This window comes from Saccostrea cucullata, unplaced genomic scaffold (assembly GCF_032062105.1).
Source record: "Saccostrea cucullata isolate Sc308-1 unplaced genomic scaffold, CSIRO_AGI_Scuc_v1 ctg4003, whole genome shotgun sequence".
Classification (NCBI taxonomy): domain Eukaryota; kingdom Metazoa; phylum Mollusca; class Bivalvia; order Ostreida; family Ostreidae; genus Saccostrea; species Saccostrea cuccullata.
The window spans coordinates 26,422-42,732 of record NW_026931918.1 but is presented as its reverse complement, the minus strand read 5'-3'; the positions used below and the strand labels follow the sequence as shown (position 1 = coordinate 42,732).

The window sequence follows — 16,311 nt, the reverse complement described above, 5'->3', positions numbered from 1 at the left end:
TAAGGATTTGTTTTCAGATCGACTAAGTCATAGTTGAAACGGTCTCTACAAATTGATTAAATCAGTAACACTTAAAACATGTATGTTTTAGATGTAGTGTTATTTAAAAGAAAAGGATCAATATTTTTTTTTCATTCAAATTGAATTTTTTGACTCATGATTTACCACTATGTCATATGAAATTTTAAAAGATGATTTAGGCTAATATACATGTTTAGTCATGGTCAACTGTCTGATAATTTTCTTATAAAAAATCTTTGGGTCCTTGGAACCAAAACACGAAATCGTTGATCGTTGGTTTTAAATCTTACCATACTACAATGACTTTTTTCAGCCAATAGTTCTTGCATTTCGTTAAAGAGTATTTGTTGATGCTCTTTTTATTTATAACAAATATTTGATTTTTAAACAATATTTCAGGTATATACATGTACAACCATGCACTTTGTTTAGTGGTAATTTTTTTCTTTAAACTGCTTTTAAAAATGCTTTTATTGTCTGTAGATATGCACTGATCTTTAAAAGTTACGCGGTTTCGGTTCACTTGGATTTGTATCTGACCCGGATTTACCAAATAAATACGCAGTAAGAGAGTCCTCGTATTTTAACGGAAGAAAAGAGAACATGTAAGTGCAATTTACCTTTTATGTTGACACATTTTAAATGGTAAAACTGTAAAGCAAAGGTGCGTTTGAAGTAAAATTTTGGTTGTTTATTCAATTTTGAAAAATTTACATGTTTTGTACTTATATATGTTTGTTAAATGTGTTTATTTGTACAGCATCTAAAATTGAAATTGTGTTCCCGTTTTGCACACATCTGATAATTACATGTAGGTATAGAACAATAGATGTGAAAATGTGTTTTGATAACAATTATTGTAGTCCTATTTCTGCTTAGGATTTTCTGGACCGGGGGTTACCTGTATTTTACCTATGAGTCATGAACACAAAGAGTAAATATTAATTTAATGAAGATGAATATTTATTAGAAAAAGTGATTTATTGAACAATTTATCTAATATTACTTATTATATTATAAAATACTGCCAATTCTTGAAAAACAATTAGCTTTTAAAGTTGATAATTCAGAAACTGACATCAATTATATATTGCTATTCATTATTAATATCTATTTTATTATATGAGTAAATAATTAACTTAATAAATTTATAATGCACGTAATAATTTTTTGCTGGTTTAGTGTCTAATTTTATTTTCCTATTCTCTTCTATAGTTTCATCTTTTCCCTATATACCATCTTTGGTTTAGACTTATAAGTTATAATAGACATACAGATCATTTGGGCCGGGTGTAAGAATCTGAACTTATTGTTGTAAAATGCATGTATATTGTATCACTGTAACAATACACATGTCACTATAATAAATAATTTACGTACATACTTACTTACTATAATAATACCTGGTGAGATTCCTGTTTTGCACGCATTATTTTTTCTTTGCTTAAATTCAAATGGGTGCAAAACAAAATCGGTAAACTTATTGAATGACATATTTATTCTTATTATGTTTTTTTATATATATATATATATATATATATATATATATATATATATATATATATATATATATATATAAAGAATATCCGAACAAATAACGTTTGATTTGGTTACATATTTGGATTAGTGATATTTTATTTAAAAAATTTATTCATTTTCTATGATTCAAAGTTTAAATGCAGAATTTAATGACTCACATGTATTTTGGCAAAGGCTTGTAATGTCAATTTCATTTTCTTATTTACTTTTTGAACACAAAAGCATTATTAAAACATTTTTATTCAAAGCAATTAGAGTCATTATAGTAAAATGTAAAAGTTAACATTATTTTCTTCAGAAATGTCGAGAAAACCCGATGTTCCTAAAATAAATTGCTTTTGAAAGGAAAAATGATGACAACAAAATAGTATAGAAAATGTCTGCTTTGAAATCTTCTATATGGGGTAAACTTTATTTTTTTAATTTAAGGTTAAACTTATTTCAGTTAAAATGATAAAGAAAGACTTTAATTCAAGATGAACTATATAGAATGCATTTAAATTTTGATGATAAATTTTGTTATGCTTTGAAATATTAAACATTTTTAGATATGCACTTTTATATATAAAAAAAAACCAATATGTTCATGCTGACAGAGTGACAATTTTTCTAGTTAAAACTAGTGTAACATACATGTATGTTATATATCATATAATCTTTTAAGTAATGTGAAAGTAATACATGTATACTGACTTCAGGTTTTGCAATATGCAGTTTTCTGTGTTTATGCTTTTTTCAAGTCAATTTATCCGCAAAGACTTTTGGGAAAATACCAGTAAAGTAAGTAAAATCTCATTTTATAATTACAAAAGAATACTAATAATGTGTCTTTTGTTGTAAAATGAAAAAAAAATCAAGATGACCAGAAGTATTTTAAATAATGAAAATTAGTCAGTTGTATTCGAAGATTTAATTCTTATAAACAAGCTAATTATGTTCCTTAATTCCCCTGCCAAAACAATTTTTATGCAGGCAAAAACAAATAATACCATGTAAAATATGCCATTCATTAAAGTAAATTAGGAAAGAAGTAAATTAAAGTAAACAAAATGGGGGACAAAAATTAAAAGGGAGCTCAATATAAAGTTTTTTCACAGCATCGGAAAATACTGCTCAATCTCACTCCCAATATCATATTGAAATTGTAACATGATATACATAGAAATCTATTTATTTTTGAATTTTAAAGATTATTAAGAATTTAAATTATATGTTTTATATCAGTTACGAATAAATTCACTGGTTACAATTTAAACATTTGGTTTTTCGTTATGAACCAAATTTAATGACTCTGATGATTAATATTACTATTTACAAAATCAGTAAATACAAACTTGAACTAGCCCATGGCATTAGTTTAACTTCTTTTTACATAGAGATTGTTCATGATTATTCCTTAAACTTATTTAGCTTTCTTATGTGTACTTCTTTATTGATGCAAGTTTTTTTTATTAATAACAATTGAGTCGGTTTTGAGTCGGTTTTTAATCTATATTAAGATCAAGACCGAATAACTTAACAAAAATAATCTTCATCCAACAAAAATATTTTTTTTTTAATTCAGATTTTTTTTACCTTAAATAAATGACGTCATCTGTTCCTATGTTTAAGGTTTCTCAGCCTATATTTTTCTTAGTAATTCCTTCACTCATTTAAGTTGATTGGTGTTTTGTAGAACGGTAATAAACCATTGTCCACCATAATTTTTTTTATCAAATCATACATTTTGTCGCTTTTTGTCTCAATTAAAATTCATTACAATTTATCAGATTGTGCGCTGAAGATACATTGGTTCTTCTCCACTATATGAATTTATCTTCCTGCAATATGATTTCCATGGAACACGATTACATTGTATTGCCTAATACGACTCAAGGTTTGTTAATCAATTTCAAATTATTATTGTACAATAAAACATATTTTTGGTAACAGATATATAAAATTGAAAAACCCAATGATTCTTTCTAGCTCACCTAAACCGAAGGCTACATGCAATTTTGTCCGTTGCCTATTGTCGTTCTTGTTGTCCTCGTCAACTTTTCACATTCTCATATTCTTCTCTAGAACCGCTGGGCCATTTCAACCAAACTTTTCCGACAACGTATCCTTGGGTAAAGGGAATTCAAATTTAATCAAAAGAAGGGACAGATCCTCCGCCAAGGGGAGATAATAACGAAATTGAGAAAAAATAATGGCATCATTGCCAGGTAGTGTAGATTCAACTTTGTTTAAATCATGATCCCAGGGGTGGTTGGGGTCATAATGGATGATCAAAGATTAACACAGAAATGTAAAGAAAATACCTTCAAAAATATATTCTCATATACAGGGAAGCATTAATGTTAAGATATATATAGAAGCATATTTAGGCAGTGTGGATTCAAGATTGCTCAAATCATGACCCCCCAAGAGATAGGAATTAGCCACAATGTACGATCAATTTTAAATTGGAGTAGGAAAAATCTTTCTAAAAAATTTCTTCTCAAGAACAGCAAAGATATGATTAATCATTTTTATCTAGGAGTATACTCAGTTACTCTAGATTCAAGCTGTTCAAATCATGACCCTAAAAACAGAAGTGAGTCACAATGGAAGATTGTTTTACAAAGGAATATATAGTGAAAAAAATCTCAAAACTTTTCTTTTCCAGAATAGTAAAGTTATGATTGATTATATTAAAGTAGAACCTATGTCGGAAAAGTCTTTGTCACAAGATTTTCAAACTTTTCAAAATGATAAATTTGTGCTTGCTTATCAATCAGTTTAAATATCATAATATGTTTTCTTGTTTTTAAATCAAGTACAGCCTGTGAAACTTGGTATGGTAGTTACATACTGCGACTACATTTTAGGGGTACTTGTCAAGAAGGGAAAATGAAAAATCACATAAATACCTCTTCAAACATCGTCGTTTATAAACTTTATTAACTGAATAATATTAAACAATATTTATCAAGAATAACATCTTTTTATTCAATTGACTTAAAAGATGAGTTTACATTTAAAAAAAGATAGGCAAATGAAGTCCATGTTTTTAGTTAATTTTCCACCCTACACTTGTAAATATTTTTTATAAGTCTTTGTCACAATATTTTTAATCTTTAATATGATGAAGAACATACCAATATGATTACAAAAAGTAATTGGAATATATACCTTTCCCCTCTAACTAATGAGAGATAGAGTATTTACGGATGCTTATATTCTTGACCTTTTTGCACTTACACAGGATTTAATTATTAAATGTCTGTTTGGGGTTTCTTTCGGATAAAAAATGTTTACCAAAATTTGTACTTTCATTTAAAAATATATTTGATAGAAAAATTGTAATTAAACACACAAGAATATGAATAGATAACAAATTATCATGAAAAGAATACACATCAATTCATGATAGATATATGATGTAATGCAGTAAAGTACGGGAAAAAGTGACAAATTGTATATGACGTCATAATGGATCTAGCATAAGCTTAACACATTCACTAGTTATGATGTCATACGACGTAGGTTCTTCGTTAATAGGCAGTGTAGATTCAAGTTTGTTTAAATCATAACCTCACAGGGGTATGGATGGGGCACATCAATGCACTATCAAAGATTAAAATTGGAATATTTATTCGGAATAATCCATGAAAAAATCCCTTCTTAAGAACAGACGATCATTCATTGGTCATGTTTATGTGAAAGCATTCTCAGATGGACGTTGTATATTCAAGATTATTTAATTCATGAATTGAGGGTAGGGTGGGTTTTCAATGGATGATCAAAATTTACAAAGGAACACAATTGAAAAATCTTCAATTTTTTGTCAAGCATTGATTGGTCATTTTTGAACTGAAGCATTTTCACGTTGTGTAGATTCAAGGTTGTTCAAATCATGATCCCAGAAGGTAGGGCGGGTGTAGGCCTCAATGGGTGATTACAGTTTTAATAGGAATATATCTGCAGAAAAATCTAGTAAAATTTTCTTTTCAAGAACAACAATGCCATGATTGGTCATATTTATGTGAAACCATCCTCAGGTGGTGTAGTTTCAAATTTTATCAAATCACTACCCCTTAGGTAAGTTAAGACCACAACAGAAGATAAAATATATTTTTATAGGAGTATTTTGAAAAAAAAAATCTTCAAAAACTACAAAGCTATGATTGGTCACACTGATATGAAAGCATCCTCAGGTGGCGTAGATTCAAGTTTGTTCAAATCATGACCCCCAGGGTAGGGTGAGGTCATAATATACGATCAAATTTAACTAATGAATATTTTGGAAAAAATCATTAAAATCTTTCAAGAAAAGCAAAGTTATAATTAGTCAAAATAATATGCATGGACGCATCCACAGATAGTGAAGATATAAGATTCATCATCACTCATAGATAAGGATAGGACCACATAATGAAAATTCACAGTGAGTCAAAAAACGTGTAAATATGTTTCGTAAGTGTAGAATCATTTTTTTTTCAAATCAAAAGTCTTCCTTTTAGGAGTACATGTACGTCTGGACCACTTTAAGCTTTTCAATACTAAACTGATTCTTTACCTTTTCCTAGCCAATGCTAAAGTAAACGAAGTGACCCCGGACTGCCAGTTTAATTTTTTTTTAATTAATCGGAACCTTTATTTGTTGTGAAAGCAATTGCAAAATACAGGGCCTGTAATTATGTTTATCAAGAAAATAGATGTGAATACGCATAACATCAATAATGTTCATAGCTTTTTTTCTAAAATGATATTATTTTCATAATTAGTAAATGCATTACCATAACATACTGGTCAGTTCTATTATGTTGCGGAGGCCGACTGGGGTTCCCCTTGCGCAATTCCTTTCGCATCATAGTGAATTAAAGCATATTTATTCTATTATAGCAATTAGACATAATTGATTTAAAAAAAAAATTGAGAAATTCGTAATGGTGTATTTGTGATTCAAGATAAATAGTTATTCTGTAAGAGAGGGTCATTGAATATTAGAAAAGTAAAAGTTATCATTAAGGTCTTTAATATTAGAATAAAGAAATTTGAGAATTGTAAAATTCATATTTTTGTATAAATTGTATTTTTTGTCTAAAGGTAAATCCTAGAAATTTGAAAGCATAGTCTCAAAGGCTAACGTCAATTTCTTTTTAAGAAAATATACAAAGATCCTAAAGATCCTAAAGTCTTTGATCATAAGGAATATTTCTCTTAATTTTGATAAAATTGTCTTTGTCTGTGCTTGATGGCAGCTATCGTTTATTTATGCATAAACATTCATTTCTTTCGTTTATTTCTTTTTTTTGAAGATGGAACAAAGTGTATGATTACTTGCAAAATAACAGCCGATGTTCGAACAGTGTCGTGGGAATATTACGTTGGGATTCAAGATCAACCAGAGTTACCGACTGAGAGAAAAGATGGATACTTTTATATCGCAAAAAGATATTCATGCCAATATTACAGTCATAAACAACAAAAAACTGCTGATCTTACAGGGTACTGCGATTATAATAACTACAGTAAGTATTTGATTTTTTTTAATTCAGTAAAACCGATAACAGCAAGCATTCTGTAAACGAATTCATTAAATGTACTTCAGTGTTTTTTCAATAAATATTGCGAAATTGTTTTTAGTCGTGGAGGTCAATGTTCGTTGGCAAACAAAATTTGATCTGTTTGTGAGAATGTAAATTCCGGGGTAAGTACGATGGTTCAGTGAATCAATATGTAAACAAAATAAACGATCGTAGGGATGTAAATTGGGTAAGGGTGAAACATGAAATCCACGAACATTGGTCCCAAACGAACAATGATGATTCGACAGAAAGCGGGTACACGAGTCCGAGTAATCCGTAATACAAATACACAATATATATATATATATATATATATATATATATATATATATATATATATATATATATATATATATATATATATATATATATATATATATATATATGATTCTTATTGTTATCGCTACATAATTTGGAATTAAGACAATAATTAGACGCTTAAATATCCTGATCAAAGTAGACCTTTATTTGGATGAGGACTATTAAGGAGTATAAACTGATGCAAAAAATGATACTGATTTTTTAATACCTAGTAACAAACAAGGTTTTTTTTTATTCTAGAGATTCAAATCTTAATTCATAAAAGGTCTTATGTAACGGAAGCTGAAATATAAGTCACGAGTATTTATTTTGATATGAAAGCGTCCTCAGAAATTTGTTAGAATAAATGATTCATGGTAAATTGAGAATCGAAGATCTACAAAGAAATATCATAGGAAAAAATAATAAACTTCTCAAGAACAGCAAAAGCATAATTTTATTTATTGGTCAAATTGATATGATCAAGACGTTTAGATTCATATTTCTTAATCAAATTAACCCCTAGGGTAAGGTTGGGCAAAAATTGGGGATCAAAGGTTTGCATAGAAAGTTGTAGGGAAAAAAGAATAGCATAGTTAAAATTAGTCATATTTGAATTGAAGTCTCCTCAATTAATGTAGATTTAAGTCTGTTTACTTCATGACCCCTGGGAGTAGGGTTTGGTCACTGTGAGGTTCAAAGTTTTACTCAGGAATATATAGGAATGTAGGAATCAACCCAGTTCTCAAGTACAGTAAAACCATTATAAGTCATTCATATGAAAGAATCTTAACGTTGTATATACCTTGCGGGGGAATCAAAGTTTTATATGAAGAAAACACAAGGGACATACTTAAAAATGCTAAACAACAGTAAACAACAGTCATAATGTTTGTTTTCTTGATATAGAAGTATCTAAAGGTAATTTCAAACATCCTCCCATGTTAACCGTTCATCAATAATTGATGTTTGAATTTGCTTTTTCCTAGCAAATGTGTTCAGTTGATCGATGTGGTCCACAGGTGTCTTTTAAAATGTTATATATAGATAATCGTTCCAATGCATTGGAGTAAAGTCTAAGTTTAAGAATTTATATTATTTCATTTACCTCTATGATTTACATTATTTATTCTCTATGTGTCCTTAATTTACATAAAGTGACTTGGGCGAAGGTTAAAACCTTTAAACGGTGACTTCAGTTTTAAGGACCGTTTAATAGTTACGCAAAAGATGGCAAATTTGGTAGCAATAATAAATATGTTATGAATCAAATATCGTCTCTAACAATTTGCCCTCAGTGTCCATCATTGTATATGGAAAAATAGATACCGTATTTCCCTGAATATTACTTTAAAAAGAAATAGGGCTTTTTACGGTAATTAAACCAAAAAAAGAATCTTTATAAATTATAAACTCAAGTTTATATAGCAAATGCAAGCGGAAAAAATTGCTATAGTAAGCAGATACTATCACAAGATTTTTCTTCAACTTAATTGTAGAGAAGGCAAATCTGAGTGTGGGAGAAAAATGCAATGCAGATGAACAATGCTACAGCTCGAAATGTTTGATGAACGAATGCTCATGTGCAGATAGACATACTTGGTATCATGCTCAATGTGTGCGTGGTATGTAAATAAATATTTTAATTTCTAACTCCATGTTGAATATTAGCTTCGTAATTATTGATTGGTGCATTGGTAGTACAATGTCCCTCTCAGAAATTTATTACATCATATGAAGATGCTGCCAATCGCCGCTTGGAAACCTGCAAATTTTGTCCTACACTTGACACTTATGACAATTGAGCAGAGAGGGATCTTTAGAGTCTTTGGAATGTCTGCTATTATACTTAAATTTGAGATTGAAAGGAGAGAGACGTGTCCTTTTGTTAGTTCAGAGCTCAAAGTCACTAAGGTTATCATGTGTCTTTTTTCTCATAATTAGATGATATGCTTCAAAATGGTGCTTTTTATGGCGACCAATGTCTATTCAGCGAACAATGCACCTTTCCTGGAGGAGTTTGTTCAGAAAACAAGAGGTGCTTCTGTAGATCTGGCTTCGATTACAACGTGGAAAGAAAAAGTTGTTATGAAGGTTAGTCCTACAAAAGTGCCCTTTCTTTGAAATAACAAACATTTATGATACTAAGATTTTCAGACAAAATTTCAAAAAAGTGTCGTAAAGCACTGATTTTTTGATCAAGGTGTATTATTTTTTGTGGCATTTATGGAAATCATTTAACTAAAGACAATTAAAACACATTAAAGACAATATAAGCGATGTCTTAAAGACTCAAAAAGCAATGAAAAAACTTTTATAGCTTATTAACAACCATTCAGTTATAAACATGTGACTATATATGCGTTATATATCAATAAGAAATATCTGACACTATATTATTTTACTGTATACAATCATGACCCCATTCATAAACCATTCCCAATCCCATTGTATATATTTAGTGCAATAAAATATGTACAAATCAAATCATAAACGAGGGCTCTTCGGAATTTGAAAATCAATGTTACATCTACTTGAATTCCATAAATGACAGAGAGGAATTCATGGAAATTCGTCACCTTTGTAAGGAGAACAAAAATTTAAAATCGGTACGTCGTTTAAATGACAGGTCAGTCGGATATATTTTGCACGTGAAACGCAAAATTCTAACAAACTTACTAACAAAATGAAGTCAAATTCTTGTTAAAAGATTTTTTTTACATAAATTAATTTCGATTTTACTATTGGACCACTAGAAGATTGGACATTTTTGTTGCGATACATATTTTCAATATCTGATTTTGTGACTGTGGATTACCAATACCATCAATATTTCAGTAAACCATTATAAACAAGGAATAAAGTATGGGGTTTTGTATTATTAATTCAAGGTCTTTAACACACGTTTACTCAGTACTCAGGTTTTCACTGAAATCCGTTCATTGGAAATAAGATCTTACACAATGTCTCAAATATTTTCGAACAGCCCTAGTATATTTGGAATTTGGGAAATTTCATCAGCATTGTTCAAAATGTTAAATTTTTTGAAAGTGTATTTTTAATCTAATTTAAAAAAAAGATTCTTTGTTTATTTAGATGATAACGTACTGGAAATGGTACTAGGAGCTGGTATTTCTAGTTCAATCGTCGGTGTTGTGGCAGGAATTGTCGTCATGTTTCTTATTCAAAAAAGTGTTGGGCAAGATACGCGTCAAACTTCAAATACGGTATACTTAAGAATAATAAAAATGTGTATCCATATTCATCAGATAATTGACTTTATCGACGATTGTAACCTTATAATTTCCTTCTCTTATTCTTGAGAAAAGCAATAGAATGTTTTTTTTTATATTTTGGGTAAAATAGTTCATTTTTAGTAAACAAATGTACTGTACTTGATGTAAATAATTATTTTTTTTTCGTTTTATTTAGGAACAATGATTAAACAATAACATCACCTCCACTGAGTTCTTCTGCATGTTGCATGTCGAACAGATATTCATTTTATATACCAAAATCTATCAGGAACATGTATACCATGGACTTGCATGTCTAATGATGGCGGTGGTTACAGAATAAGCTGCTGGTGCTCAAAGAACTAACCTTTTTGTATAAGCACGAAGAAACATACACATGACAATGTTTAAATTAAAAAAAAAGAATTATATTATATGCAATTGTTTTAAATCATCCACCCCAGACATGGCAAGATGATATTTTATGAAGTAGTCGAAAACATAACATTCATCCACTTTCCATCAGAAAAAAAATGTTTTATATGGATATATGTGAATTAAATTTATTGTGAATCCATAACTTTCACAGAGAAGCCATATTTTGGCAACTCATCTGTATAAGGGACATAAAAGCATCACAAAGAAGTAAAAAAGAAGATTGTTGAACAAGACGTGCAGTATGCAAATCTGCAACCGGATGTAAATAAAAAAGCTTGAGAACCCAATTACCTTTATTCAAATGCTAGTAAATATTCTAATATGAAAATAAATAAACGGATGTTAATTTGCTTCTACTCAGAACAGGTACAAATTTACTTTTACAAATGTGTAAATTTATTCCCAGCAGTAAATACACAGCAAGTACGATATACATGTAATAGCATCTTGCTTTTACACTCTTAGTGTCTAGCAAACACATTTTGGAAGCTAGGTAATTGTCCTGGTCATGTTAACGAAGATTCCAGGAATATACAAGATACAAGATACAAGATACAAGATTTAATTAATCCAATTTGGGCCCCCGGAGGAGCAAAAAGATTTACAAATAGAAGGAGGAGGATCCAAATGATAGAACAAGCATGATGATGATATTACAAATAAAGAGCATTTGTTAAAAAAAACAAAAAAAAAGTATATAAGAGATATACTGAATATACATACATGTATTGTATTGTAAGTTACATACTAATATATATAATTTATACATTAATATATATATATATATATATAGTTAAAGGCAAGAAACTGAGAAAGAGGTATATAATTTTTTTTTATGCTTATCACAATATCTTCAATTAAGGTAAATTACTAAGGAAACCAGCAAGTGAGTTAAGGATGTCTGGGTCTTCATTAGTCATGAGCCAATAACATTGATTATCATAAGATAGAGACTGAAAATTTTTACATTTAATTTTACAAATATTTATGAGTTCAAGTCTTTGTACATTAAGATGAGGACATACAAGGAGAAAATGAATTTCATCCTGAATCTCGTTGTGATGACAAAGTGAAGAAATTCGTTCCTCTCTAGGTATTTTTTGGTAACGTCCAATTTCAATTTTGAGCCTGTGAGCCGATATTCTTAACTTTGTTAAAACTGATCTATGTTGATTGTTTGTAAGAATATCTAGATAAGGTTCAAAACAAAATTTAGTCTTTATGCTGGTAAAGGTAGACAATTTGCCATCTTTATGTAAATTCCTGTCTTTTTCCCATGTTAATTTATAGAAATTCAGTAATATTCTTTTCAAATTGATTTTAAATTGTGGGGTTGACATACCTAGAAAATCACTAATTTTAATATCAATATGGTTAAGTAAGAAGTTAACACAAGAATACCATGAAGTAAAACCATTTTGGTGTAGTGTTTTAGAGCAGTTAAAAGCCTCACTGAGCAAGGGAAATTCGCCATCTAGATTCTCTAATTTATGCCAGTATAACAACATATTTTTAACGACATCAAAATGTAAATTCAAACGTCCTAGCTCAGATCTTACAGCAAAATTGCTGCTTTTACCATGAACCATTAGTAAATGTTTGTAAAATTTAAGATTTAGAATTTCGCCTTCTTAGCTTTGGTATATTTTGTCTAGTGTTATATTTGGATTTCTCTTAAATTTAGAGGTTGTTGGGTAAAAAAAAAACATAACTCCGAACCATACAGGATAATGGGTTTAATAGTGTGGTCAAATACATTTAAAGCAGTTCTGATTGATGGATTAAATGAGAGAAAGTCTTTTTGAAGTTTGAAATAGGCTTTTTTGGCTTTGTTACAACAATCATTTTTAGCATTACTTAGTGTTCCAGATGCATTAACAGTCAGACCCAGATACTTGTATTGTTTAACACATTCAAAATTGTTGTTATCCAGATGGAAGGGAATTTTAACGTGTTTACCAGATGAATTGAAGACTATAATTTTTGTTTTCTTTGTATTAACTTTGAGACACCAGTCCTTACAGTATGTACTTAGTATATCGAGTTTTTCTTGTAGACCTTCAGCAGTTGGGGAGAGAAGTACCATGTCATCGGCATACATTAGGCAATGAATGGACATAGATGAATCATTGTTTAATTTTACAAAACTTTTAGAATTTGACAGATAATTTGATAGATCATTGAGATAAATCTTGAATATATAAAGTCGTTAATTTGGTACACTTCTCTGTTTTACGCTTACATGTATTATCTTCAAAATAACTTATTTTATGGTTATTTTCCTTTATAGAACAGTGTAAACATTCGCCACTAGCTTTGTGGGATATACTAGTATTTTGTGTTAATTGTTTTGAAAAATCAGATATCCGAAAATGTTTGTGAGTGATGTATGCACATATTGTTTTCTGAAAGAAAATTCTACTAGTAATTGATGTCTTCTGATTGTAAACATAAGTACTCTGATGTTGACAAAAAAGATGCTTGAGTTTCTGATAGAAAATATCGATGTTGTTTTTTGGAAAACAGGTCTCCCAATAATCTATTGGAGTTCCCATGGGTATTACTAGCGCCCCGGTATCAGCAAGCCTATTTTTGTATTCATATGAAGCTAAATCTTATGCGTGTAACGAAGTTAAAAATTGTTGTGACCATCAGCTTGATATCAAGATATGTGAACGACGTATTATCAATTAACAATTAAGGTAATCTCAATTCTCATGTCGATACGATATATCCTAGTGAGCTTGAGATAAAGGATACCACATAGTCTAACACATCTGTTTCAATTTTTGTTATTTTACTTGAAAAAGACGTTAATGGTAATATTACAACCAACCTCTATGATAAACGTGATGAATTTTATTTCAATCGTCAGCTTCCCTTACTTTTGCAGCAATATATGTACTTTCATCACCTGCATACTGAGTTTATGTATATCAGTTGATTCGGTACAAAAGAGCATGTTTTACGTATGCACAATTTCGAATACGAGGTAAAGTATAGAAACACAAGTTGATGGAGCAAGAATATCAGCAGTCTCGTTTAAAGTCATAAATTCGTAAGTTCTGTGGTCCTGACAATGACCTTGGCAGTAAATACAATTTATAATTGAGTCAAATGCTGAATGACGTTTTTCATATTTATTTATCCATTATTTATACACTAAACTGGATATTTCCGTTATTTCCCATCATGACAAGGAGCACACGGCGGGTGTGACCGGTCGGCAGGGGACGCTTACTTCTCCATGGCAGCTGGTCGTACCTCTGATGTTTTGGAGGTCTGTGTTTCCTCTTCTCTCTTTTATATTTTTTATGTTATTTTACTTAGAATATTTTTCCACATACGTGAGCATAGCTGCCCCAGGGACTGTCATCAAGAAAGTCCCTGAGCTATCTTAAGTTGTCTCAGATCCGTCCTACAGTGGTCACACATTTCGGTAGAGCAGCCTAAATGTCTCTTGTTTCTGTTCTAGACTCTAAAGCCTTCAGTAGATATACGAGGGTTGTCCCAAAAAGTCGTAGACAGGGAAAACAGTTTGGTTTCTCTTTGCTTTATTAAATTTCTTTCCTTGTCATAGCAAAGAGTAACATTTTATGATCATGCACTTCAAGTTTCATGATGATATCACATCATATAAGAAAATTATTAAAAAATAAAGAATATAAGTGTACACCGGCGCACGTAAGCAAGCGTAAATTACGTCTCTTATAACATCATGATCTCTTGTCTGCTCCACTCGCGGGTATTTACATTCAATAATTTTTTTAAGTGATTGACCACTCTTGGTTAAGGGACATATTTAAATTCACTACTGTCCGTTTGTTTTTTACATGTTTTTTTTTTTAAAGCAAATTTGAATTTCAGTCGAAATTTAGTCGAAAGATCGTCTTACATTGTAGGCAGCAGAGAATACAAATTGTTTGACGTCGTTCATGGTCCTGATTGTTCCCAAATGTCTGCGTTTATCAAACATTACTCTACTTCTTACATGCCGTAATTAACTATTTTCGGTACAGAAGAAAAAACTCACATGGAATATCGTGCAATTTAAAAATAACTTCTTTATTAAAATGTGGTGTGTAATGTAACTTTTGTACTCTTTTTCCCGTCTCTTATGTATATTAACCATATCCAACACAATTTATTACATCTCCGTGCGCCGACTATGCGTTTGACGACGTCATTCTCATCATATTCAATTTCAACGATACTATGAAAATCATGACACCAATCGTCTGTTTCTAATGATATTTAAATAATATTTTGACATAATATTAAGATTTTTATTCTGGTTTCAGTGATCTAAAATTGAATTCAATACATTACATAGTTCTAAAGAAATAAAAGCAAATGTAATAGTTATATGCGTAAATTATTCCGAATTTTGTCCATGCTCCGACAGGCCTTATCGGCCTTCATATAAATCGTCCTAATATCATTAATATGAAAGGTATGTTTTTAAAATTCACAATTTTAAAGAACATTGAATGTATGATGTCTATGCAAAATTTGGTAAGTATTGGTTGCATGCTTAAAGAATTATAAACATTGTCTACGACTTTTTGGAACAACCCTCGTATATTAAAAGAAAACAAGATGTGTTTGTAAAACACTGATGCCCCCGTATGGCAACATAGCAAAGATTAAGCTTTTCTTAAATGCAAATTTAATTAATTCGTAACAAAAGTAGGGTATTCTCATTGGAAAATAATTGTGAAATTTGAAAGTAAGCTAATGTTAAAGTTTTTTAATTAGTACAAAGATCTCCAAGGTCTAGGTCAAAAGGTCAATGTAATTAGTATCAAATGAAAGGTCTTGCCACATAAAATACTTATGTAGAGCATGAAAGTCCTAGCCCTAACCGTTCAGAAGTTATGGTCAACGTTCAATTTCTTAAAAAGTAGGTCAAACTCAAAGGTTAAGGTCAAAGTTATTGTTATCAAATGAAAGGTCTTGTCATAAGGATCAAATATATAAAATATGAAAGCACGAACCCTAAGTCTTTTTAAAAAAAGTTATGGTCAAGGTTTGCTTTTTTTAAGTAGGTCAACCTCAAAGGTCAAAGTCAAAGGGTCAAGGATCTTCGTATCCAATGAAAGGTCTTTTCACAAGGATTACATATATGAAGTATGAAAGCCATATCCCTTACCGTTCAAAAGTTATGGCCAAGGTTAAAGTTTTTTCACAAATACGGAAATCAACAAGGACAAGGTCAAAGG

At 30.0% G+C, this 16,311-nt stretch overlaps 1 protein-coding gene across 2 annotated transcripts; it reads left to right on the top strand.

Annotated features, from left to right (window-relative positions):
- The first annotated feature begins 508 nt into the window (after positions 1 to 508).
- Positions 509 to 11,512, top strand: LOC134234012 (uncharacterized). 2 transcript variants are annotated; one of them, XM_062716072.1, is made up of 9 exons: positions 509 to 626; positions 1,859 to 1,964; positions 2,259 to 2,340; positions 3,330 to 3,436; positions 6,846 to 7,058; positions 8,915 to 9,040; positions 9,360 to 9,509; positions 10,512 to 10,642; positions 10,848 to 11,512. In XM_062716072.1, the coding sequence occupies exons 2-9, from the start codon at positions 1,937 to 1,939 to the stop codon at positions 10,854 to 10,856; spliced, it is 846 nt and encodes a 281-aa protein (XP_062572056.1). In that variant the 5' UTR covers positions 509 to 626; positions 1,859 to 1,936; the 3' UTR covers positions 10,857 to 11,512. The 2 variants fall into 2 exon arrangements, with proteins under 2 accessions (XP_062572056.1, XP_062572057.1); XM_062716073.1 differs by lacking the exon at positions 10,512 to 10,642.
- Positions 11,513 to 16,311: the final 4,799 nt, after the last annotated feature.